This window comes from Schistocerca serialis, chromosome 6 (genome assembly GCF_023864345.2).
Source record: "Schistocerca serialis cubense isolate TAMUIC-IGC-003099 chromosome 6, iqSchSeri2.2, whole genome shotgun sequence".
NCBI lineage: Eukaryota > Metazoa > Arthropoda > Insecta > Orthoptera > Acrididae > Schistocerca > Schistocerca serialis.
The window spans coordinates 575,141,327-575,167,122 of record NC_064643.1 but is presented as its reverse complement, the minus strand read 5'-3'; the positions used below and the strand labels follow the sequence as shown (position 1 = coordinate 575,167,122).

The window sequence follows — 25,796 nt, the reverse complement described above, 5'->3', positions numbered from 1 at the left end:
AAAACGTTTACAGATATACATTCACATCTATACTGCTACAAGAAATTAACATCAACATCTGAGTGAATAATTCGGTCATTCTGTGAAAGAGACTGCATTGTCGCAAAATGCAGCAACATCACAGCACGTGGGAGAGAGATACTCGCACTCCAGTTTGTAACTCACGGCTAGCCGTGCAGAAATAGAATTAATCTTACTATTAGCAGTTGATGGTGGGGCTGTGCAGAACTGCTGAAAACAGGCCCACCTTCCAACATGACGCGAGCTATAGGAGTAATTTTGCCAGCCGCACACACATGTTATATTTCAGAACAAAACAAAAAATTGATCATATTAGAGTTTAGTGGGTACCCATATTTTAAATCTGACACTATCCATTCTGAGGTATGATTTTGTTTGTAAAGATAATTTAGCCAAATAACACAGTATCATTTAAAGATAGTACAATTTTATTGAACTATATAGCTTACACAATGATAGCTGCTCCACTTTCTCCAGATCTTTGCTAAACATAATTATTGCTATTGTGCTCATTATAATACAAATGTAGAAGGATCTATCAAAATAGAAGCAATTCATTAGCATAATTTGTTAGCATCCTTGACATCAAGTGAACAGCTGTTTAAGAGTCCAATAACCAATTTGACAACTGTAATGCATATGTTTGCTATGTACAGCACATTGTTACTTTAAGAAAATAGAATTAAGGTTACATCTGTGGTTCCTTTACTACATAGACAGTCTAAAAGTTCATGTTTCTGTTTTGAAGTAGACAATAGGTCATCATTTCTGAAATATAACTTATAGCTTTTCTCTATCAAACTACCCTAATATAAAAAGAATTGGACAACAAATATTTATAATTAATTTCAATCAATCTTGACAGCATAATGCCTTTATTTAGCATACATTTTAACCAGTCATAATTTAAATAATAATATCTGCAGTGTGCTGTAGAAGCACCAGAGGCACAAATTTATGTCAATACACATGTTAAGCATTATAGTATTCCATTTAACATTTTAAATGCAGCCTATGGCAAAAGGCACAACTGTGGCACTATAAAGATGCTGTCAAAAGGAAGTGTTTCACTTGGCAACGAGAACTTCATATTCTGGGTATGCTATCTCCTGACCTCCATACGGAATGTAACAGACTGTATGACTTCCTTGGACCTGCAACACACAAACATTTAAAGCAGTTAACAAATGTATCAGTACTTTAGGAACACTACCACTTTTCAAACTGATACGCATTTTATGTAAAGGTATAAGCCCCATGAATTTTTGTTTTTCTGATGATTCAACCAGTACAGAATTTAATTTTATATTTATTTTGTTTGAAAACAAGCTTCACATTTTTTACAGTTTGATAACAATAAATTTCTAACTGTACTGTGCATGCTAATTAAAGATAAACACTGACAATTGTAAACACACGTTTGTGTTTACAACTTCAGATTGCAAACTTAAGACTTTTTCATTGCCACTTCCAACATACCTTTCCAACACACATAGCTCCTTCATGTTGTGCTCTCCCTGTAAAGAGTGGCTCACCATCTTCAGTTTCTCCAGAAGGCAAGGCACCCTCAGGAACTTGGCCCTGGGCAGCTGGCACCCACGCAGCCTCACACCCACACAGTACCTGCACAACAAGGTTCAGATCACGTTAATGCAATGAGGATAAGTTACAAAAAATGTGATTATATCTTTTACTTCTTTTTGTCTTCCTTCAGAGCAAATGCAGTATGGATTCTTAATCACCATGTTACATTAGGCTTTAAATTTCATTGTTTAACAGAATTTTTTGTATAAAAATGAGACTACAACATAATAATGTGAGACTTTGCAATTAATTGTCCTTATTGTAGCGGAGAAATGGTGTATCTACATATACACTCTACAAAGCACTGTGAGATGCCTGGCAGAGGGTACGTACCATTATACCATTGTTAGGGTTTCTTCCCATCCCATGATTGTTGTATATTCCTAGTCATCATTTAAAGCCAGTTTTTGAAACTTTGTTAACAGACTTTTTCAGAATAGTTTATGTCTATCTTCAAGTGTCTTCCAGTTTGGTTCCTTCAGGATCTCTGTGACACATTCCCATGGATAAAAGAAACATGTGATCACTCACGCTGCCCTTCTCTGTATACATTCAATATCCCGTGATAGTCCTATTTGGTACAGGTCCCAGACAAGAGTAATATTGAAGAACCAGTCACAGAATTGATTTGTAAGCAATCTCCTTTGTAGACTGATTGCACTTCTCCAGTATTCTACCAATAAACTGCAGCCTACTACCTGCTTTACCCACGACTGAACCTATGCCATCATTCCATTTCATATCCCTACAAAGTGTTATACCTAGATACTTGTACGAGTTGGACGATTTCAACAGTGAATCATTGATATTATAGTCATAGGATACTACATGTATTAGTTTAGTGAAGTGCACAATTTTACATTTTAAAGCAAGTTGCCAATCTTTGCACCACTTTGACATCTTATCAAGATGTGACTGAATATTTTTGCAGCTTCTTTCACACAGTACTTCATTATAGATAACTATATCATCTGTATAAAGACTGAGGTTACTATTAACATGGTCTGCAAGGCCATGAATATATAACATGGATAGCAAAGGTCTCTGAGGCACCCCAAAAGTTACTTCAACATCTATTGATGACTCTCCATCCAAGAGAACATTCTGCATCCTCCCTACCAAAAAGTTCTCAATCCAGTTGAAAATTTCACTTAATATCTATATGGTCATACTTTTGACACTAAGCATAGGTTGGTACCGAGTGAAACGCTTTTTGGAGCTCAAGAAACTCTGCATCTACCCAACTGACTTGATCCAAAGCTTTCACTACATAACATGAGAAAAGTGCAAATTGGGTTTCATACGAATGATGTTATTGGAATCCATGCTGGTTGTCATTAAGGAGGCTGCTCTGTTCAAGATACCTCATTATGTTTGTGCTCAGAATATATTCTATTGACGTTTACAGGTGATGTCAAGAATACTGGACAGTAGTTTTCTTGGTCACTTCTACTACCCTTCTTGTAGGCAGGTGTGACCTGTGCTTTTCCCCATGAACTGAGCTCAGTTTTTTGTTTGAGGGATCTATGATAGATTATAGTGAACAGAGTGGCTAACTCAGCTGCACATTTCTCTATAGAATCCGACTGGGATTCCATCGGACCACGGAGCATTGTTCATTTTTAATTATTTGAGTTGTTTTTCAGCACCACTGACACTAATAACTATTTCATTCATCATTTCAGTGGTATGAGGATTGAATCAGGGCAGTTCTCTTCGGTTTTACTTTGCAAACCAACATTTGAAAATGGTGTTGAGCATTTGAGCTTTTACTTTGCTGCCCTCAATTTCCATTCATGTCTCATTCGCTAGGGACTGTACATTGACTTTTGTGCCACTAACAGCCTTTGCATATGACCAGAATTTCTTTGGGTTTTGTAAAATACCATTTGACAATATTCTGCTACAGTAGTAAGTGAAGGCATTGCACAGTGCTCTCTTGACAGCCAAATGAATTTCATTCAAGATCTTTATCTATAGCCCTACACTTTGTTTTACACATACTATGCAGTAATCTCTGTTTCTTTAGAAGTTTCTCTACACTGACTGTATACCATGGAGGTTCCCTCCCTTTATGAACTGTTCTACTGGGTACATATCTATCCTGTGCATGGTCAACTACTCTTTTAAACTTCAACCATAGTTCCTGTACATGCCCCAGTCCTGTGCTAAAAGTTTCAAGTTACTTGATTTTTTACCTAGTTTACTGAACTTAAACATATTTCTGCATGCTGTAGTTGTCCTTTATCCTTTGCTAATCATTGTTGACAAAACCGTGTCAAGGTCACTTATACCAGTTTCAATGTGGACATCCTCAAACATGTCAAATCTATTTGTTGCCATTAGACACACTACATTTCCATCATGAGGGGTTCCTAAGTGTGAGGTCTTTTCGAAAAATTCCAGAACTTTGTCCACAAAATTTTTCTAAGCTTACCTTTTATTTATTATGCATGGTACCCTTTGAAATATTCTCCTAAACAATTCATACACCACTCCCAATGCCATTTCCACTTCTGGTAACAGTCTTTATATGCCACTTACTGGATCACATGAAGCACCATTTGTAAATTTTGTTTTATCTCATCTTAAGTTGCAAATCTCTATACTTTCAATGGGGTTTTCAACTTTGGGGGAAAAAAAAGTCCACAAGGGCCAGGTCTGGAGAGTACCAAGGATAAGGCAGCACAGTGATTTTGTTTTTTGTACAATAGTCACACACCAGCAGGGATGAACGTGCAGGTGCATTACTGAGATGCAAGAACCATGAATTGTATCACCACATACCAGGCCGTTTGCTTCTCACATTTTCTCATGGGTGTTGCAACACGATAGTACCATCAAGTAGCAGTTTATCCCTGTGGCGCGAGTTCATGATGAATTAATCTTTCAAAATCAAAGAAAACTATCAGTCTGGTTTTGAGATTTGACCTGACCTGATAAGCTTTCTCTGGTCTTTGAGAACCTTTCATGATCCACCGTGAAGATTGAATCTTCGTCTCAACATCGTAACTGTACACCCATGAGCCGTGGGCTAACTTGGCGGCAACACAATACATTCCAAGATGCCATGTCAGGATTTCATGACAGGATATAACTAAGATGTTACATTCTTCTGCAATCTGTCAGTCAGTCAACCATCAATTTGCATGCACAGTTTTGTTGACGTTCCTGACATGAGAGTGATCTTTAACTTCTGTCTGGCCATTTTTAAACTGCATGAGCCAGTCGTCACACCTAGTACAGTTTAAGCACTCATTGCCATAGGCTTCTTGCATCATTTGTTGCATCTCTGTAAAGGTTTTCTTTGGTTTCATGCAAAAATTCATTCAGACACATTGCTTCTCTAACTCTGCCACCTCTGAATTCACAAACTGTGTGACATAGCATTCTACTTGATAAAGCTCTGAACACTAAACTTGGGCATGTGCAGGGATGCCAACCGCATTTCACTCAAACACACCATGAGTGCGAAATTATGAGTCATGGAATTTTTTGAACAGACCACCTATCTGTTCCAGGCATTTTTCAAAGAAGGTATTTATTAATGTTTTGTGGGATATCTTTTTGGTCTATTTGATAACTCTCTCTAGAACTTCAGAAGTCATCTGCCAAACAGTTTGCTGAAGACTATCTAGAACTGCTTAAATTTAATGTTAGAAGTTGTTGAGTGAGTTACGGCAAAATAGAAGAATTTTTACCCTTCAACATTTTGTTTGACACATCTTCAATAACAGTGTCTTTCTTATCCAGACTGTTAATCAATGGTAATTTTATTTCTCAAAACAGCTCACCTTCTATGTCAAACTTTCCTGGTCCCCCCCCCCCCCCCCCTCCTCATCTTCACACTTTTCCACTTCAGCTCTGTATCTGTCTTCATAAAATCTCTCGACAAACATTTGTCACCTTTCTTTGATGAGATGATTAACTGTTTTCAGACTATAGAAATTTATCATTAGGCATAACTGCTTAAATCATGACTCTGCTCTGCTCTCCTTCATAAATGAGAGTCTTCATTTAATTGTGTAGGCTTCTGCGGCCAGAGTCAGTCGACATAAAAGTTTTCTGGGTATGGTACCATGTCATTATTGTATAAAACTACTGCTGGAGAAAACCCAACATTTTGGCTACAGTTGCAGCGGCCTTCTGGGTCTACTGCATAGCTAGAACACACCAGTAGACCTAGGAGGAGGCCACGGCAACCGTGACCGAAACTTTGGTTTTTCATCAGCAGTAGTTTTATACAATATGACGTGGTACCATACCCAGGAAACGTATGTCGAGTGAGTCTTCATGTTTCACAACCACCCCCTGTGCTTACCAAAGACCTCTACAAGACTATCTCAGTAACCCCAACAGCCAAAATGACTAATAAAAGAACATCAACGAGGCACTACAGTCACCGAGTGTTGCTATTTGGGCAGCAAATTAACTAATGATGGTTAAGTACAAATGGCAAAGACTGGCAATAGCAAGAAAGCATTTCTGAGAAACAAATATTTTAACATCTAACAAATTGATGCATTTGGAAGATACTGAAAGTTTTCATCTTTAGTGTAATCTTATATGGAACTAAAATGGGGGAAATAAATTATAAAGACATGATAAGGAGAGAAGCTTTTGAATGTGGTGCTACAGAAGAAAGAATACTGGAGTTTAGATGGGTAGATTGGATAATTAATGCTAAGACACTTTAGTTTCTGTATTTTAGTTTCATTTGATCCTTTCATGAACTACGAGTTGTGTCACTTGCTGGTAGCTTCCACATTACCTCTTAACTCTTCTTCTACAGTTACAGAACTAACAGCAACCCCTACCCCCAGTTCTTTAAAGAATACAAGTTCTGTGTATAAAACATGTCTGATCACTTTACAAATGAGTTACTATGTTACAGTTTTTCACACAAGTCAATGTTTATGACTTCATATCTTCTAAACCCATGGTAGTCAACCTGGTCCCTAACACCCACAAGTGGGCATTTCAGCTATCATGGTATGCAGTAGTGTTTTTAAAAACATATTCATTAGTTTTCCATAAAATTCGACAAATTATCTGGTAAGTACCCATAGTTATTGGCATTTGCTTTAAGTTGCTGTAACTCTACATTACAAATTTTATAATGTAAAGTTATTTAGTTAGTTTAGAAATCACCATTTCATTGTAACCGGTAGGCAGTTAAAAAATTTTACAACAGAAAAACTAAAGTGGACACTACTACTTTCCTGAACTGCATAATTTTGCAGGTACATTCAGTGGTGTATGTAGGAACTAAACAATGTATGGAAAGTAGGTAGATATTATAAAATAGCTGTAGAAGTTATGATATTGGTGTGATTATAATGGTTGGTTGGTTGGTTGATTAAAGGGACAAAACTACTAGGTTATCAGTACCTTTTTCCTTGGACAGACAGGTGTATGTGACTGTGGATCAGAGAGAGACTACCACACAAAACCCACGGGAAGAAAACCCCATGACCTACAAAAGGTCACCAAAGCTGAGATAAGGGTCAAAAAGAAGAAAGGGAGACAGAAAAAGGATCCTAATGGAAATTGTATGTACATATATGTCACTGAATAAGGTTTGGATTTCTGCAGTCATGGTGTGGGCATGCATCAGTTGGCTTCAAGGTCATATTGCCATACTGCCAGCGATACAGTTGCAAACATCTGGCTACCAGACCATACTTTCACACCACAATCTCTTTGTGCTCAATCTGCCCTGCTCCCTCCTCTTCCTCTCTTCCTTCCCCTCCCCTCCTCCCTCAGTGAGCACTTTTTACATTTTCTGCAGTACACAGCACATACGATTGCTGTGAGAGGAACTGTGCACAGCAATTGAAAAGATGGCTGATCACTTGACTGTCCAACAGCAAGCACAGAGTGCTACACATTATGAAGTGTAGAATTCCATCATCCTGGTGCAGACAAAATGACATTCTATCATACTACAAATGGAGTGAATGCCACAATTCGCCCAGAGGCAGTACAGAACTGTCACAGAACGTTAGGCTTAGTGAAGATGCAAGAATAGCTGGTTAGCCAGTGGCAACTGTGCAGGGAATGTTTATATACAGCCCTTAAAAAAATCAACACACCAGGCGGCACGTGAAAGTGGACTCACAAGGAATGCGATATGTCAGATCTTGCATAATGAACTGAATTATCGAAAGTGGAAACCTCTCAAGTTCAACAGCTGACACCAGAAGACAGATGACGGAATGGAGTATAAGGAATCTATGTTAGGGTGGTACGAAGATTGGCCTCAACTGTTTATTAATGTCCTCTGGAGTAACAAGAGATGTTAAGTCCCATAGTGCTCAGAACCATTCAAACCTCAGTAACAAGACTTTATTCAATGTGGGAGGTTTTATAAATGAACACAACTGCCATTATTATGTGGAAGAGAACACTGGTGTTATGGTGGAGAACATGCAGTCTTGCTCAACAGTGGCTGTGTGGTGTGGAATGACTGCCACAAATGTCATCAGGCCATTTATCCTACAGGACACCATGAATGCAGAGCAAGCATATGGGATAAAATCAAAGACATTATTCTTATGCAAGATAGCAAGCACCTCACTTTGCAAATGTCAGTGTACATATGACTGGATGACAGTTTTCATGATGTTGGTTGGGAAGACGTGGACCTCATGAGTGATCTGCACCATGTCCAGACCTGACATCATATGGCTTGTTTTATGGGGCTGGGCAAAATGTGATGTGCACTGGATGAATCCTTGCACTCTGAAAGAATTGGAAGCATGGATTCAGGACATTATCAGCAACATCCCATGCAATTTCCTCCAGATGACTGGATTCCATACCCAGCCACTGGCGATTCCTACATTGAATTAAAAGTAAGCATCCACATTCTTAAGGAACACTGTAAGCATGATATTAATTTCAATAAATTAACATTGTAAATGTAGAATTTATCTGCCCATTTTCAATACCTAGTTACTTTCCAGATACCATATATTTGTAAAATGTATTGTGAATAAAATTCCTGGTAAGAAAATAATAAATTCAAATGCCATACACTGTGCTTAAATGTTTTTGCATGAACAGAAAAAATGTAGTAAGGAAACGTATTTTCCTTTCATTATTTCATGAGGTGTCAGTGAGAAAGTTCTGTAAAGGTTTTAAATTATGTGTAAAATTTGTTGGAAGTTGCTAAGTGCTTCCATTCTAAAATATTGGGTTGATGTAGTCTGCATAATTTGCACACCACGAGTTACACTGCCTCAAAACTAATATACAGTTTCCATCTTAAATACACAACTTTTTTTGCTAAAACTAACAGAAGATTATACCTATTAATGAGTAGATTATGACTGTTTTAAATTTGAGTTCAGTCAATAATTATCGAAAAAACTGAAAAATTAAATCCATTAGATAGGCAATCTGCATCTGGAATGGGAGATAAGATTAGATGTACTTTACATTCCAAATAAATCCATGATGAGGAGATCCTCCAGAATGTAGAACATATCAGAAAAACAAAAATACACAAATATTTTCCAAGGAAAACGAATACAATTATCTACCTTCCACAGAGCCCAAGTGAAATAGTACTCCTCATGAACATGGAGTAACTCAAGAATATTTTAAACATTTTCATAAAGTAATAAATACATTGTCACAAAACATGTGAATGTTCAATGTGATTAGGTGTATATGATAATTCTTGGGGTAATATGTAGCCATATGTAAACAGAAATATCATTTTATAACACTTATTTACAATGATCAAATTTGTTGTATAGAATATCTACAGATGTCAGATTGTACTGATACTGGAGTGAGCAGGTGGTTGCTTTATCATTTAGTAATATAGATAATATTGAAATTACTTGCTATTATCTTCAATTTCTAATGCCTATGTGTTCAATTTATTATAGACTATATATGTTTTATTATATGTATAATTTTAAGACCCATTTACAGCATGGAGTAATCAGTAGTGAAACACATTTTTTGCTTGTTATGATTATATATTAAGTTTTTGCTGTGCTTATTAGTTTCCTCTATTTTGTTTGAAATATAAACTATTTGTCTGTACACTTTTGATAGTTTTTAGGAGTGTATCTTAATATCTAACTTCAAGGACTGAACATTCCTGTTAACTTCAGGACAGTGTGCAATGTTTACTGTAAATATGACTCCAGGTCAATGGAACATTAACAACTGTTGTGTCATGATAAACATCTATGTCATGATGTAAACAATATTAAAATAAGAGTGTACTTGAGAAAACAAATTACACAAAGGCAGCATTGCTAGGTGTTATTTATCTTTAGGATGCAAAACTTCAATACCATTGATAAACACATTTAAAATTAGAAAACAGCTATTTCTAGCTTCCATAACATTCCCAAATGTATCCCTCTTTCCTCCATGAGAAGGAACTAATGGTTGTAAAAGCTAGGTAATAATTTTTTCCGCTTTTAAATTTGTATTGGAAGTACTGAAATTTCTGAAATCTCTTTCCTTCTAATTTTCTTTCTTTTTTTGTGGTCACATAAATATTAAGTTATCATTAGAAAATAAACAGTAGCTATTTGAATTAACTACAATGAAGTATTCTATAAATCTTTTTTCTTGGGTTTGTTGTAGTTCTGGAATAATTAGTATTTTGTCTGTTTCTGACTTTAAAGGTGTGGCCATGCTGGTTTGATAAAAATGTATTACCCCCTACTCTGCTGCTCCAAATGTGTGTATCAATAGGCCAACTTCCAGTGTCAGTTTGACATTTTGTTTTGGAAAGTGTTTCCTCTGCCATTTATCTACTTTTAATCTTACTTTCTATGTATATTTCACCTTCTGTCCTGAGATCTGACACTACCACCTCCGACCTCAGCAGATGGGGACTTTTTCTTTCAATTTATACTCTCCTCCCTCCAACACTCACACCTCATTTCTTTCTGTTACTTCAGTCATTAACCTGATCTCCCAGTCCAAAATGGGGGAATATGCAACTGAATATATACTTAACACAATCCTTTTGTGGACATGCATTGATCAGCCAGCACATTATGACTGCCTACCCAATGTTCAGTATGTCCACCTTTGACACAGATAACAGTGGCTACATGTCACGGCATGGAATCAATAAGACCTTAGTAGGTTTCTAGAGGGAATTGGCACCACATCTGCACACATAATTCACATAAATTCTGGAGAGGATGATGACAAGCTCTGACACCACATTCAGTCACATCCCAGATGTGTTTCTGGCAAGTTGGGAGGCCAGCACATCAATTCGAACTCGCCCCTGTGTTTCTCAAACACATTTTCAGCACATTCCTGGCCTTGCGACATGGTGTATTATCTTGCTGAAAAATGCTACTGCTGTCAGGAAACACCATCATCATGAAGGACTGTATGTGGTCTGCAACCACTGGACGATACTCCTTGGCCATCATGGTGCCCTGCACAAGCTCCACTGGACCCAAGGGTACCAATGTGAATGTTCCTCAGAGTATAATGGAGCCACCACCAGCCTGTCTCCATCCCATGGTACAGTGTCAAGGAACTGCCCCCAGGGAAGATAATTCATGCCCTAGCATCAGCATGATGAAGGTATTGGGATTCATCAGGCTGTGCAACACTGCCACTGCAACAACATCCAGTGCTGACTCATGTGCCCATTTCAGTCATATTTGTCAATGCCATGGTATTAACGCTGCCACATACATGGGTCGTCAGCTGCAAAAGCCCATCGTTAGTAGTGTTCGGTTTATGGTGTGTTCAGACACACTTGTTCTCTGCTCAGCATGAAGGTCTGATGTTAGTTCTGCCACAATTCAGTGCCTGTCCTGTTTTACCAGACTGCCCAACTTAGACTTCTGACATCTGTAATGAGGGGTGGCTGCCCAACTCCACAATGTCTGGACATAGTTTCATCTTGGTTTCACCATGTGTCCAAGACTGTGTGTGTGTGTGTGTGTGTGTGTGTGTGTGTGTGTGTGTGTGTGTGTGTGTGTGTGTGTGTGTGTAGCAGTCATTCCTATTCCTTGCTGGGTGATGCTGCTACCAGCTGCATGGGTTTAAATCAATAGTAGGTCAGTGGTCATAATGTTTCGGCTGATCATGGTATAACCATGTGTACGTACTTCATATTCCTCTTTGCCATGTTCTTGACCTCCCCAGGCAACGTAGCAGACTCCATGAGATGGATGTACTTTCCCAGGAATCAATGCACCCTCATGACGAGCACGACCAACGTACAACTGCTCATTGTCATATCCACCGGGAACAGCCCCTGGTGGCACTTCACCTGCCCTAGCAGGTACCCAAGTTGCAGCACCACCACTTGGAGCAGATGGAAGACTCCAACCAGGTTGAGGAGCTGCCAAAAATAAATAAAAAATGAAATAACTGGAACATTATTAATAAGAGTAAGACTACTGATTGTGTGACCAAGCAGAAAGCTGTCCTGTTGGATTCTGTAGTTTACTTGCTCCCTTCATCATTGATTTCTGATAAATATTTTACACAAAAGACTTTTCACAACTGATCCTTTTAAACAAGGGGGGAAACAGGTGGTGAGGGGGAGGAGGGGGGGGGGACAACAGCACGGAGAGGGTAATTTCCATGTTAGTCCCAGCTGAGGGAATGGATTTGTAATTCTTACATATCTCTAATGTTTCATTGCAGTATGTGTTGTCCCTTTCATTAATTTTATCAACAGGATGCAGAAATTATGTTAGCACACTTATAATACGAATCTATTCTGACATAAGAAGCAAAGAGCTAATTTATGCCACTGATAATCAAAATTTTGTTGACTCAAAGTGTAGCAACTCATAGAAAATTCCAAAGAAACGTCACTACAAATGTCATTTCTGTTTTTAAATGTCCTGAGGTCTTTATATTAACAAAATGATGAATTATGCATACTTTCAGAAGACCCACACATATCAACTGACAGTGCAGTAAAATTGTGTTAAAAATTTGATTTTATGTAAACTGCCTTATGGATTTACTATTGAAGCTTGTTTCAATTAACAATAGCCTGTTGTAAATACACTCAAATGAGAGCTTCACATTAGACCAATTACATTATTGTAACTGTCACAAGCCAGTTGGTATCTGCAAGTACAAATATAAAGATGATTTCATGTAATGCAGCTTGTGTGCTAAGTGAACAATAATATACACCACATTTTCAGATTTTTTGATGAGATTTATAATGAACATAAAGCAGATATTAACTAAAATCTTTATTCTTTTTTCTCTTAAATATGCTATTTCAATATTTTACATTTGTGTGCTTTGTACTTTTAACACTCATGCAGTTGAGTAAAAATCTGTAGTAGACTTTCCTTTATTCTATGCTTTAATTTGTATTGGAACCTTTAATCATTTTAGTTTAAAATACCCACAGTGATCTTCAATGAATGAGTTCACCAACCAGAAATGTCTATGTGGGAGTGTTAACAAAAAGCAATTATATGAAAACATAAAATGTAAAGTGAGTCTCACATCAGTGTTCTAGAAAGACTTCTTTTTCTCCTAGTTAGGAGGACCACTGATTCTGAAAGCTACACATATTTCAACTTTTGAACACATTCAATGATACTGCCTCTTTCTATATTAACAAGAACTTATTTTGCTAGTACTGTAATAATATCTCTTTATTTGATTATGAACTTGTATTTATAAGGATAATTTTCAAACAAAAGAAAAAACAAACACAAGTAGACAAACAACTGGCCAATGAAGGGTAGTAACCTTCAAAAAAAGCTTTAATCTAAGCATAAACTACAATCCAAAGATTTTACTGAACAATAATTGATAGAGATGCATATCAGAGCTAACAGATTTGTTAGCTTTCAGAACCTTGGTTGCCCCTCCACAGCTTTCTGCACTGGCCTTTAACAAAATGTTCCTACATATAGTTATTTCCACATACCATAAAGCCCTTGAGATATCTCTGCTTGTATAAAAGAGTGTGCTTCCCCTTTTGGTGGAGACAGGGCAGATGGAAAAAATTCTGCTGCAGGTAACCCTATATTCCAGCCTGCTACATTTACTGAAATAAAGTGCAAAATCTGATGCCTTTTGCAGATATCCCAAGCTTGCTCCTTCCTTAATTGTAGTTTTAACTTTTAGTTTAGTATTAAATTAAATACCACACACTACAACATTTTAGTTACATGTTAGAGAAAGACAGACACCTTTAGTATTGTGTTAACATTTAAAAAGGTTATTTCACTTACCTTGTTCCTCCATCACACTTTAAAATGAAGCATGTAAATTATTTTTGTTTGCTTCTAAACTCTGAAGTAGTAGGTTACTTTTTTAATGAAACCATGCATGTGACAGCTTATTTTAAGCTGTAATGTTTCCTGCAAGTTCATAATTATGTATCTGCTCTTTTTATGACAGCCATGCATAAGCAACAGTAAGTACTTCATTAATGTTCCTATGACAAATTCAGTTGCAGAGTAAATGCATTTTAGTTGTTATTCTACTTTCACAGTACTGACAGTCTGACTGCTGTTATTCACATTTTACACCGAGTCCAAAATATTACCTGTTCCATGAATTTTTTTTTTTGTCCCCACATTCACAAGTATAACGTGTGACTGACTATTCTAGTAGCACACAAAAGCTGTTGAGGAACAATTAGGCTAGAACTGCAGAATTTAAAGTTTTAGAGGAAAAAACATTGAGACTACATGAACTATCTAAAACTGAGTCAATCTCAGTCCACAATACATTCAATCACAAAATGAGTGCCAGTTTTCAAATGCAAGAAGGTCCGATACACCAGAATTTTAGTTCAATTGCAGCACACAAAGAAGAAAGATTTTCTGTTAATGAGAGATTTCTCTGATAACCTCAAGCATAAGCACATGCTGTTGAGGCAGCATATGTTAGTTGATTTCTGACAAATCCCTGGCCATCAGTGGCTGTGCACCCTCTTCTAATACCTGCACGAGGTGCAACTATGTGCTGGGGTCCCGTTGACCCTGGAATTGAGTTGCGCACTTTCCAGTGACCAGTTGCCCCCCACGCTGTTCGCACACCATAGTGCGAGATACCAAATGGCGCTGGATCACGCCATTCTATCAGCACGATGCCGTCCTTCTTAGCCTGGATTACACCTTTGTCCCACTGTATAGTCAGCCGGCGAAATTCACCACCATGCAGCAGCCCAGGAGTCTCTAGATGAACCTTTTCAAATTTTTGCAGTGTCACATACAATGCTAATTTTAGGACACCTACTTATTACTGTGTTACAGGTTGCTTAGAGTTATGGCCTTGATATTTTTATTTTTTTATAAATTCAGTGTAAGACTATTTTAGTTTGAGAATTCTCTGAATGAAAATCTAATGTATACTGAGTGCAGACTTCAGTATAGAGGCTACCAATGGTATAAATACTACAGCTGTGGGGAAAGTTGTTAAAGAAGCAAGTAATTACTTGTAGGTCATGAACAGAAATTAGTGACTAGAACAACAGAAAATTTTTTATTATATGCAGAAAGAAAGTGGTTGGTTTGGTTAACAAATTTCTCAGGGGTGGCAGCAAAACTTGTAAGAAATAAGAACTGCAGGATTATTAGTATGGTCTATTGTGAATTTAGAAGGTTAGCATTTGCATTGGACAAATACTGTTTGAAGGTGAGAAGTAATGGAGAATGAAGAACTCACTTATGAAAGAACAGTACTGAATGACTTATTTGGTAATTTAGACAGCTTACTAAATAGTTAACTGAATTCTTGCCACTTTCATTAGAATCATTTATTATGCTCAAAATCTGGCAACATAGTGCTTTTGTTAGAGGACTTAGTACCTTATCTGGCTTAGTGCGGTTGAGACGGATAGCAGATTCTTTGTTGTTCCAGCCTCCCAGAATTAATTCATACATTGGATCTGCCTCACGAGGTCCAGTGGTGAGTGCAACATGGGCATTTGAAGGAGCTTTAACTTCTATCTCCAATGCACCCTTACAAACCGCCAAGAATCTGTACTCCAGGCGGTCAGGTGTATCTACCTTCGAGCCATCTAATAAAACAATTCAAATGTTAAGACGCTTCACTGGTTAGTGTGAATGTTACTTAAGGCCAAGGGAAATTATTCTCTCTTTAAGAAGACAGGGTCAGTATTTTAAAATAATTTCCCGCTCTGCAGAAACAAAAATTGGTTGTCAAGGCTTTTCCACTATTTGTTGTTCCCTTACTTCAGAAGCAAATGGTTTTGTTCACTATTTAGCACATTATGAGTACCACATTTATATTTCATCTCAGTTTTATTTAAGGTATACGAGTATTTCTGTAGTATACAATGTTTCAATAAAATCACTTCCAACACCAGGAACGAAACCTATCTATAAATCTACATCAATCTAAAATTATGTTTTGTTCTTATGGCTGTTTGAAGTATAAATGTCATTCAAAATATTGTTCCTTTCCACCAGCCTGTTCTACACTATGAAACACGATTAAGGCTTCATCACACTGTTCATCAAGATTAAGGCAGTAAGCTACTGTTTATTTTTAATGGCAAGGAAATAAGTCTATTATCCTATATGTAATTAATATAATGTATTCCAATATTTTTCTTCTTAATTTTGCTGGTATTGTTTTTGTTTTGGGGTATAGTTGACAAACTCGCTAAATGTTTTACCAACACAATTTTAATAGAAGATTACACATTCCAAACACTTTTTTATAATGTCTTTGTGATAATGTTTTAACACTGATCTTTGTAAAATTATGAGTTTCGAAGTCTTACTATCACTAGATGATATATTTTCAGGTGTCTGGTCATTTTGATTCCATATTTACACACAGTGCTTGGAGAGCTTCATCTCATTTCCATCCTCAGGTGCTAATAATGAAATCTTTTATGTCATCAAAGCATTCATATCATCATCATCATCATCATCATCATCATCATCAACAGAACAGACTGTGATGTATAGTCAATGAGTGCAACTAAAACCAATGGTCGCATCTAATGGAGAAATGATCTTTATCAATAAAAATTGTCAATAAACATGGAATCATTGACCTGCTGGACATGTGAATAAAATCAGCTTTACAGAATTGTTGGTTGCACAATATTTTATGGTGTTTTCCACATTCATTTGTGCTAGGTGTACTCACCTCATCCCTACCATGATCCAAATGGTGACACACAAATTTTGTTTTGCTTCTTCCATGCAGACCTGTTTCTTTATTTGAAAATGAACACACCATGATGGATGAAAAATTGTGTCAGGCCGGGACTTTAACCATGATTTCGTGCTTTTTGCAAGCATTCAATTTAACCATTAGGCTGTCCAAGCGTATCTCCAAGCCTGACCATCTTTCACTGTCGCTGATGTTTCCAAAATATATGTGAGTAGCACCACTGGGCAAACAGTTGGTGAAGGACAATGGCTTACCTTGCCATGCCACACTGGATTTGTATAAGAAATAAATTTAATTCATTACTTTATCCCCAAAAATGAGTTGGTTTCATTTCAGTGAATCCAATTCATTTTACTTTTATGAAAAATTTAATAGTGTTTCAAACTAAAGATTCTGCAGTCCAGTTCAAAAACTATTTGCAACACTGATCCATTATAAAATTCACAATAAAAAATGTAACATAGTGGTATATGAAAAAACCATTAAAAACCTTTATGCACATTTTTGAAAGCAGAAAAATTATTCTAGAACAGCTTCCATGAACTCTCTTACTGATAATTTCCTATTGCTTTGACATTTACAGCAGAAAAGACTGCCAACTGTAGGAAATCCAGTATAACTCGACCAGCAGCAGGAATAGATCTCCACCACGAAAAAATTAATTTGTAAATCATTGTTAATGCCTGTGGTACAGAGCTTTCTACAGTTACATTTTATTTACAGTTCTTGTGTGATTAGAATCTCAGTTGTTGATCCATGAAATGTGGCATAACATGCAAAAGAAAAATATCTGTATCAGTTAATTACAAGAATTATACATTTTGTAAGTTTTTTCTGCTATTAAATTTTGCAGCTTTTCCTCTGCTCTTTAACGTATGAAATTTACTCTGGTGACTGTATAACTGCTAGGTACATAAAACAGAGTATACAAAGAACAAACATGTTACATACAGTTAAAAATTGACTTCTTTCTGATAAGTAGGACCTATCAATGATAGTAGAATATTTCTGAATTTATTTTCCCTGCAGCTTTTGAATTGTTTGCTCTAAGCATACACACGGTCAAAACTTGCAGAGTCTCTGAACAATCTGTTCTGGTCATCGTTTCTGTACTACTCGCTGAGCAGGGTATAAAGTGGTTCTAACGAAAATTATGTTCTGCAGTTCCAGCATAGACAACAGCCAAACTACAGCCAATATTGCTATTATATACATAACAACAAACTTCATAGAGCTAATAGCATAGCTCACAATGCAATTTTAATTAGCTGTGCCTTGCCTATTAGCTTTGCTTATTGGAGAATTTAACTGTCTCTTAAGATGGTATTTCTCCAAAAATATTAAGATTCGAATCACATGAACAGATCTGAACATGGATTTTCTCTTACAACTTTTGTCTACTGGCATGCAACTGTGCACCTTTCAAATACGCAGTTAAGTGCATCATGCTTTTGTTAGATTCAGTTACCAAATTATTTCTGTACTCACCTTCTAGAAGCCATGAACCACTTGCACCCCATCCCGTACAAACTCCATAGTAACCAATACCAAAAGGTTCTGGATCATCCCATGACATAAATGGGTGGGCTTCACCTTCCTTTCCACAAGCAATTGATCCAGCTGACCAGCGAATCCAAAAGCCTCTGAATTCGTCACCACTGAGAATTCCTGGTGTTTCAACTTCTACCTTATCCGGCTTTTGCCTGTTCTTACGAATGATTGACTTGGTGTTTCCCCATCCTCCAATGAAGATCTATGGAATAATATTTTATAATATTAATTGCAATGCATGCTGCTAGTCAGATCACATACCAGTTTGTGTATTCCAGATTTAATTTGGGAATTCACCTTTGATTGATTTTGCTTGAATCATGGAGTAATAGTTATTATAATGGAGTTAACATGATTACCAACATAATCTCAAAATACACACAATGAAGCTGAATGAATTATTTATAATGTCATTTGCCTTACTAAACTGGACATAAATGTCATCCATTTAATTTGCTGCATTTCATTGTATGGATTTTCTTACCTCTTCTATACACTATCTTATATCAGTTTACATCAAAATGTTATCAGTTTAGTTAACTGTAGGCATTGCACTGGTTCTATAAAAATAGCTAGAGTCCTGTCCAATGATTGTGATAGTATGTTCTTCATTTCAACACTTTATGATTGCTTATTAGATTTAAATCTTTTGTATTTTCATATCATACTGGGAAGTTCTGGTTGGAATGTAAATGGAAGGTGTACAGATAACTACTCAACCATATAGCCGAGGTGTTGAGCAGCAAAGAGGTACACAAAGTAGACTGGACTTATTGCTTAGCCTAGCTTTTCACAGTGTACCAACACAACTGGGCTTTCACTTGTAGGAAAATGCAGATGCACATACAATATGTGATCGAAAGTATCCGGACACCCCCAAAAACATACTTTTTCATATTAGGTGCACTGTGCTGCCACCTACTGCCAGGTACTCCACATCAGCGACCTTAGTAGTGAGAGAGCAGAATGACGTGCTCTGCAGAACTCCTCGACTTCGAACATGGTCAGTTGATTGGATGTCACTTGTGTCATACGTCTTTACACGAGATTTCCACACTCCTAAACATCCCTGGGTCCACTGTTTTCGATGTGATGTGGAGTGTACAGGTCGACCTCGTCTGTTGACTGACAGAGACTGCCAACGGTTGAAGAGGGTCATAATATGTAATAGGCACACATTTACCCAGAACAAAACACAGGAATTCCAAATTGCATCAGAATTCAATGCAGGTACTATGACAATTAGGCGTGAGTTGAGAAAACTGATTTCATGGTCGAGCAGCTGCTCATAAGCCACACATCACACCAGTAAATGCCCAACAACGCCTCGCTTGGTATGTATCCACATTTTTTTGTCAGTTATCTCTGAGGAAGAACGTTGTCTGAAAGCTTAGTGAAAACTTTAATTTTGTGCTTGCTCAATGTCTCCACTACACAGTACGTAGTTACCTTTATGCCTCACACTATGTTTTGTACGATCACTGTCTACAAAAAGAGAGAAGCAGGGAACAAGATCTCGAACTGTTGAGGGTTAAATTTCTGCATTAAATGTAATGAGCAGCTTACCTCATACATAGGATCACTTTCTGCTGGTCCTGTTGTCAAGGCAATGTGTGCGTCATTTGGAGTTTTCACCTTGAACTGTGTTGAACCAGAAGTAACTGGGTAGAAGTTGTATTCCAACTTATCCGGAGTCTGGAGTTCTGAAATAATAAAATTATTGATCAGCTATAATTTATACCTGAAAGTACACTCTCTTGAAGAAGAAGAAGAAGAAGAAGAAGAAGAAGAAGAAGAAGAAGAAGAAGAAGAAGGAGGAGGAGGAGGAGGAGGAGGAGGAGGAGAAATTTATATTTCCAGTGATGTATATTGTTAAGAAAGACATCAATCATCAACAACTTCCCTAGATTAGATTAGATTAGATTAGATTTACTTTCATTCCAATTGATCCGTAGTGAGGAGGTCCTCCAGGATGTGGAACATGTCAGAAAAACAACAATACATGACAAATATTTGAACTAAAACAAATAAGCTAATGTACCATTCCACAGGTCCCAAGTGGAATGATCGTCATTTTTTAATGAACACTAAGAGTCATTTTACAAATACTATTGCACTGAATTTAAAACAAAAAAGTTTTATATTTATTTATAAGGTAAGAAACATGTAATACAACTACTGTAATACTTATTTACAATGAACACATTACTGCACTGAAATGGTGCAGAAGTTAGATTATACTTACACACACACACACACACACACACACACACACACACACACACACACACACACACAAATTTTCAGTGAACACATTACTGCACTGAAATTGTGCAGAAGTTATGTTGTACTTATATACAAATCAGTTGGTTTTCCTCAGAAATTCATCAATGGAGTGGAAGGAGTTGGCCACCAATAAATCCTTTAGGCTTCTCTTAAACTGAATTTCATTGGTTGTTAAGCTTTTTATGGCTGCTGGCAAGTTATTGAAAATGTGTGTTCCTGAATAATGCACACCTTTTTGTACAAGACTAAGTGACTTTAAATCCTTGTGAAGATTATTCTTATTTCTAGTATTGATTCCATGAATTGAGCTGTTGGTTTGAAAAAGTGATATATTTTTAATGACAAATTTCATTAAGGAATAAATATATTGGGAAGCTGTAGTTAGTATCCCTAGTTCCCTAAACAGGCTTCTGCAGGATGTTCTTGAGTTCACACCACATATAATTCTTACTGCACGTTTTTGTGCCCGGAAAACTTTAGCTTGGCTTGATGAATTACCCCAGAAAATAATCCCATATGACATTATGGAATGAAAGTAAGCATAGTATGCCAGCTTTTTCATTTTTATATCCCCTATGTCTGACAAAATTCGCATTGCAAACAGAGATTTGTTAAGACGCTTCAGCAGTTCTGTGGTGTGCTCCTCCCAGTTGAATTTATTATCAAGCTGTAATCCCAAGAATTTAACACCGTCCACTTCTTCTATCTTCTTGTCATCATATGTTAGACATATACTCTTGGGACACCCCTTACAAGTTCTGAACTGCATGTAGTGTGTTTTTTCAAAGTTTAGTGACAAAGAATTGGCTAGGAACCAGTGATTAATGTCTACAAATATTTTATTGGCTGATCTTTCTAAGACTACACTTGATTTGCTATTTATTGCAATGTTTGTATCATCAGCAAACAAAACAAACTTGGCATCTGGTAATGTTACTGATGAAAGGTCATTGATATACACAAGAAAAAGTAAGGGCCCCAAAATGGAACCTTGTGGGACCCCACATGTAATTAGTTCCCAGTTGGATGATGCCTGATAGCTTGATACATGTCTCTTTCCTAATAACACCCTTTGTTTCCTGCCAGAGATATAAGATTTGAACCATTTTGCAGCATTTCCTGTTACATTATAATATTCTAGTTTACTTAAAAGGATACTGTGATTTACACAGTCAAATGCCTTTGACAGATCACAAAATATACCAGTTGCCTGCAATTTTTTGTCTAATGAATTAAGTACATTTTCACTGTAAGTGTAGATAGCCTTCTCAATATCAGAACCTTTTAGAAATCCAAACTGTGACTTTGACAGTATGTTATTTGAGATAAGATGGTTATAAAGACGACTGTACATTACTTTTTCGAAAATTTTTGAGAATGCTGGCAACAGTGAAATTGGACGGAAATTTGATGCTATTTCTTTATCTCCCTTCTTAAACAGTGGCTTAACTTCAGCATATTTCAGCCATTCGGGAAATATTCCACTGATAAACGACTGGTTACACAGATAGCTTAATATGTTACTTAGCTCAGAATCACATTCTTTAATTAACTTTGTTGATATTTCATCATACCCACTAGATGTTTTTGATTTTAAAGATTTTATGATGGACATTATTTCTGTTGGGGTAGTGAGGGTCAAATTCATATTATGGAAGTTACTTGAGATGTCTGGTCTAAGGTAATCCATAGCAGCATCTACCGAACCTGATAACCCCATCTTTTCAGTAACAGTTATAAAATGTTTGTTAAAAAGTTCTGCAACACTATACACATCTGTCACCAATGCATCATTTACTCTTAATGCTATTTGTTCCTCTTCATGTCTGGTTCTACCGGTCTCCTCCTTCACTATATCCCATATTGTCTTTATTTTGTTATCTGATATGACTATCTTTTCCTTGTAATATATTTGCTTTGACATCCGTATTACAGTCTTTAATATTTTGCAGTATTTCTTATAATGTGCTATAGCATCAACATTGGAAATGTTTCGGATTGACAGATACAGTTTTCTTTTTGTTTTACAAGATACCCCTATTCCTCGAGTAATCCATGGCTTCTTTGTAGACTTTGCTCTAACCTTGGTAAGTTTTGGGGGAAAGCAGTGTTCAAATAAGGTAAGCACTTTATTAGCAAAAATGTTATATTTTTCATTCATGCCATGAGCACTGTAAACATCAGTCCAGTGAATGTCTCTGAGGAGTGTCCTAAAATAATCAATTTTTGGCTTACTGATTACCCTCTTGAGCTCAGATTTAACAGATTTTATATCCTGTTCAGTATTAACATTTAACAGAAGGAACTGCATGTCATGGTCTGAGAGGCCATTGACTATTGGTTTTGTAATATAATTTTGTTCATTTGACTTTTCTATAAAGATATTATCAATGGCTGTTTGTGAGCAAGTGGTTATCCTAGTGGGGAACTTTACTGTGGGAATTAAGTTGAATGATAGTGTTACTAACTCAAATAGGTTCTTATTGGGAGAGTCTTTAAGGAAATCTACATTGAAATCACCAGCAACCACTATTTCTTTGTTTTTGGTTGTTAAATGGGCCAGTACAGCTTCAAGGTGGTTTACAAACAGATTAAAGTTACCTGCAGGTGCTCGATATACACTTAATATTATGAAAGATTTTTTGTGAAAATCTAATTCTGTTGCACATGCTTCCATATGCTGTTCTAGGCAAAATTTATGAATGTCTATGTTCTTAAATTTATGACAGTTCCTGATGAATGTGGCAACTCCTCCTTTCTCCATTTCTGATCTACAATAGTGAGATGCTAACCTAAACCCTGTAACACTTAAAAGTTCTATACCAGTGGTCACATGATGTTCAGAGAGGCAGATTATGTCAGCTGGGTTTGAAGACTCTAATTCATCTATGCAGATAGTTAATTCATTAATTTTATTTCTCAGTCCTCGAATATTTTGATGCAATAAAGATAGCTGACATTTCACATTGACTGACTTAAAATTGGATGGAGTTAAAATATCTGCTGACAGTTGAAAATTCTTAACCAATGGCTGTTTATGTTGATGTAATAAGCTGGAATTATGTTTTTTGATTTCTTTCTCAAACTGAAGGTTTGTCTCAGTTCTAACCTCTCTTAAAATTTGTTTTCTTTCTGTCCTCCCTACCCTAAAAAAGGGTCTTTTCTGAATCCTATAACCACTGGTATTTTACCACTCATGACAGTGCCTCCCCCCTTTAACTTTCCTGCAATTTCCCCAGCCAATTTACCCTTCCCCTTCCTGTTGAGGTGAAGGCCATGCCTAGTATAATCCCACCTACTGACAGAATCTCCCACCTACTGCCTAATGTGATTTTCTTATTTCAATACAAAAAAGAAGCTGATGAATTAAGCCATTTAAATGATCATTTTATTCTTGGTTTGTGGTGTAAATAGAAGTAGCAAGGTGGAGTTACTATTACCAAAACTGGACAATGTTGTTTATTGGTCAGTATAGTGAAAAGATGTTTGCACTGCATGTGATTCAGAAATATGAATCCCACCTTGGTTATTGTGCTTTTTTACTACAAAGCATGCTTTCCTAATCAAAGTCTACTATAGTAAAGACAGCTGCATAATAATTTTGATGATGATGGGTGAGTGTTTTTTTCCAAAGTTGTCCATGTGGTTCACTTTTCTAGAGTAAGAAAGACTACTTTCATAGTAGTTGTTCCCATGCGATAAGGCAGGATTTTTCAATATCTTCCCAAACACCATCTAAATCATCTTTTTGGACAACTATTTTTCCCACTTTCACAGAAAGGTACAGACTGGCCAGCTCTTACTAGAAAAGAGAGAAAAGTAGTGTGCTCTCGTTTAGAACCAAAGAAAAAAAACACACACACACACACACACACACACACACACACACACACACACACACACACACACACACACACACACACACAAGCTAACTTTCAGAGAGGAAGTAGCATGAAAAGTAATTCTTAACAAAATTGAAATGCATTCCATAAATTACAAGCTACATTTCAGTTCTTTGTTTGAGGGCCTACCCATCAGGATGGGCTTACAACTCTACCAGTGACACTGTAGCTGCATAAATGGGTGAAGATACACATTTCCAGGCTGACAGTAATGGTTAACAACAAATCAAACACTCCGTACAAATCCCCCCCCCCCCCCCCACACACACACACACAAAAACCTGATCAGGACGAAAGGGGCGGGGAGGGGGGCGGGGGGGGGGGGGGGGGAGGAGGGAGATACGTCGAGTCCTCAAACATTGATGGAAACCACTGAAAAACAGCATTTATAGACTCTCATAGCCATAATGTTCAGAGTTGTGTTCATAGTCTCAGTGCTACTGTAGAAGTTGTGACTGTCAGTGTTGAGAGAGTTTGTTATGGTATGGTAATTCTCAAATTTTTGGGCAAATGCTTTCTTTGCAGGTGTTATATTTATATGAATTGCTACTTCTTTGGTATTTATATTTATCTGAATTGCTACTTCTTTGATATTCTATCAAAGCAATGTAGTAAGGACTGAAGTAAATGAATCACCACTACCATCATGCTAAAACATTTTATATAACATTTCAGTGTTAAAATTGTGGACATCTGTGGCAGATTAAACGTACAAGTAATCAGAAGTAAAAGTAATATAGGTATGGGGGGGGGGGGGGGTGAGTGTAACAAACTATGATCTCTCCTCCTCCCCATCCCCTAATAACCAGACTGCGTTCTACATTTGCCATGGAAAGTGTTTTGCTGAGTGCAAAAATTACCACTAGGGTCTGACTAAATTAAAATAAAAAAGCGTCATATTGCTAAAAAGTAAAGTGCTGATCATGGCTTTGCAACAAGAAGAACATACAAAATGTGTTAGTACACGTAACTGTATATTTCTGTCTATGGCCACATTCAACTAATATTAACAAAAGAAAGATCGTCTCTAATTTTTAAATTTATTAATCATAAGTACTGTAGTTTCATACAATTAAAATTTTTGAACTGTGTAAATTCTGATACAAATATACAGATTATATGACACAGAACTGCGTAACTTTTAATGTGATTTAGAGCTTTACAGATGAGTTGAAACCTTAAGATTGTCATATGAAGGGGCATGGAAGCAATCGAAATGTATTAGCGATTTTTAATTTTGTTTATTGGATAGAGCGCTTCATTATCGCAAATCCGCACAGTTGGTTTATAACTGATTATCCA

The 25,796-nt window shown here is 36.8% G+C and overlaps 1 protein-coding gene across 2 annotated transcripts in view; it reads right to left on the bottom strand.

Moving 5' to 3' along the window:
- Window positions 1-431: 431 nt before the first annotated feature.
- LOC126484593 (uncharacterized) overlaps window positions 432-25,796 on the bottom strand; it is a 56,808-nt gene continuing 31,443 nt past the window's right edge. Inside the window, exons 2-8 of one of the 2 annotated variants that reach the window (XM_050108155.1) lie at window positions 19,873-20,009; window positions 18,244-18,508; window positions 15,414-15,625; window positions 14,547-14,790; window positions 11,721-11,956; window positions 1,501-1,644; window positions 432-1,175 (exon numbers count right to left, since the gene is read on the bottom strand). In XM_050108155.1, the coding sequence (XP_049964112.1) occupies window positions 1,089-1,175; window positions 1,501-1,644; window positions 11,721-11,956; window positions 14,547-14,790; window positions 15,414-15,625; window positions 18,244-18,508; window positions 19,873-20,009 (1,325 nt within the window). In that variant the 3' untranslated portion in view covers window positions 432-1,088. Of the gene's footprint in view, window positions 1,176-1,500; window positions 1,645-11,720; window positions 11,957-13,522; window positions 13,643-14,546; window positions 14,791-15,413; window positions 15,626-18,243; window positions 18,509-19,872; window positions 20,010-25,796 lie in introns of both variants that reach the window. The other variant, XM_050108156.1, reaches the window with a different exon arrangement.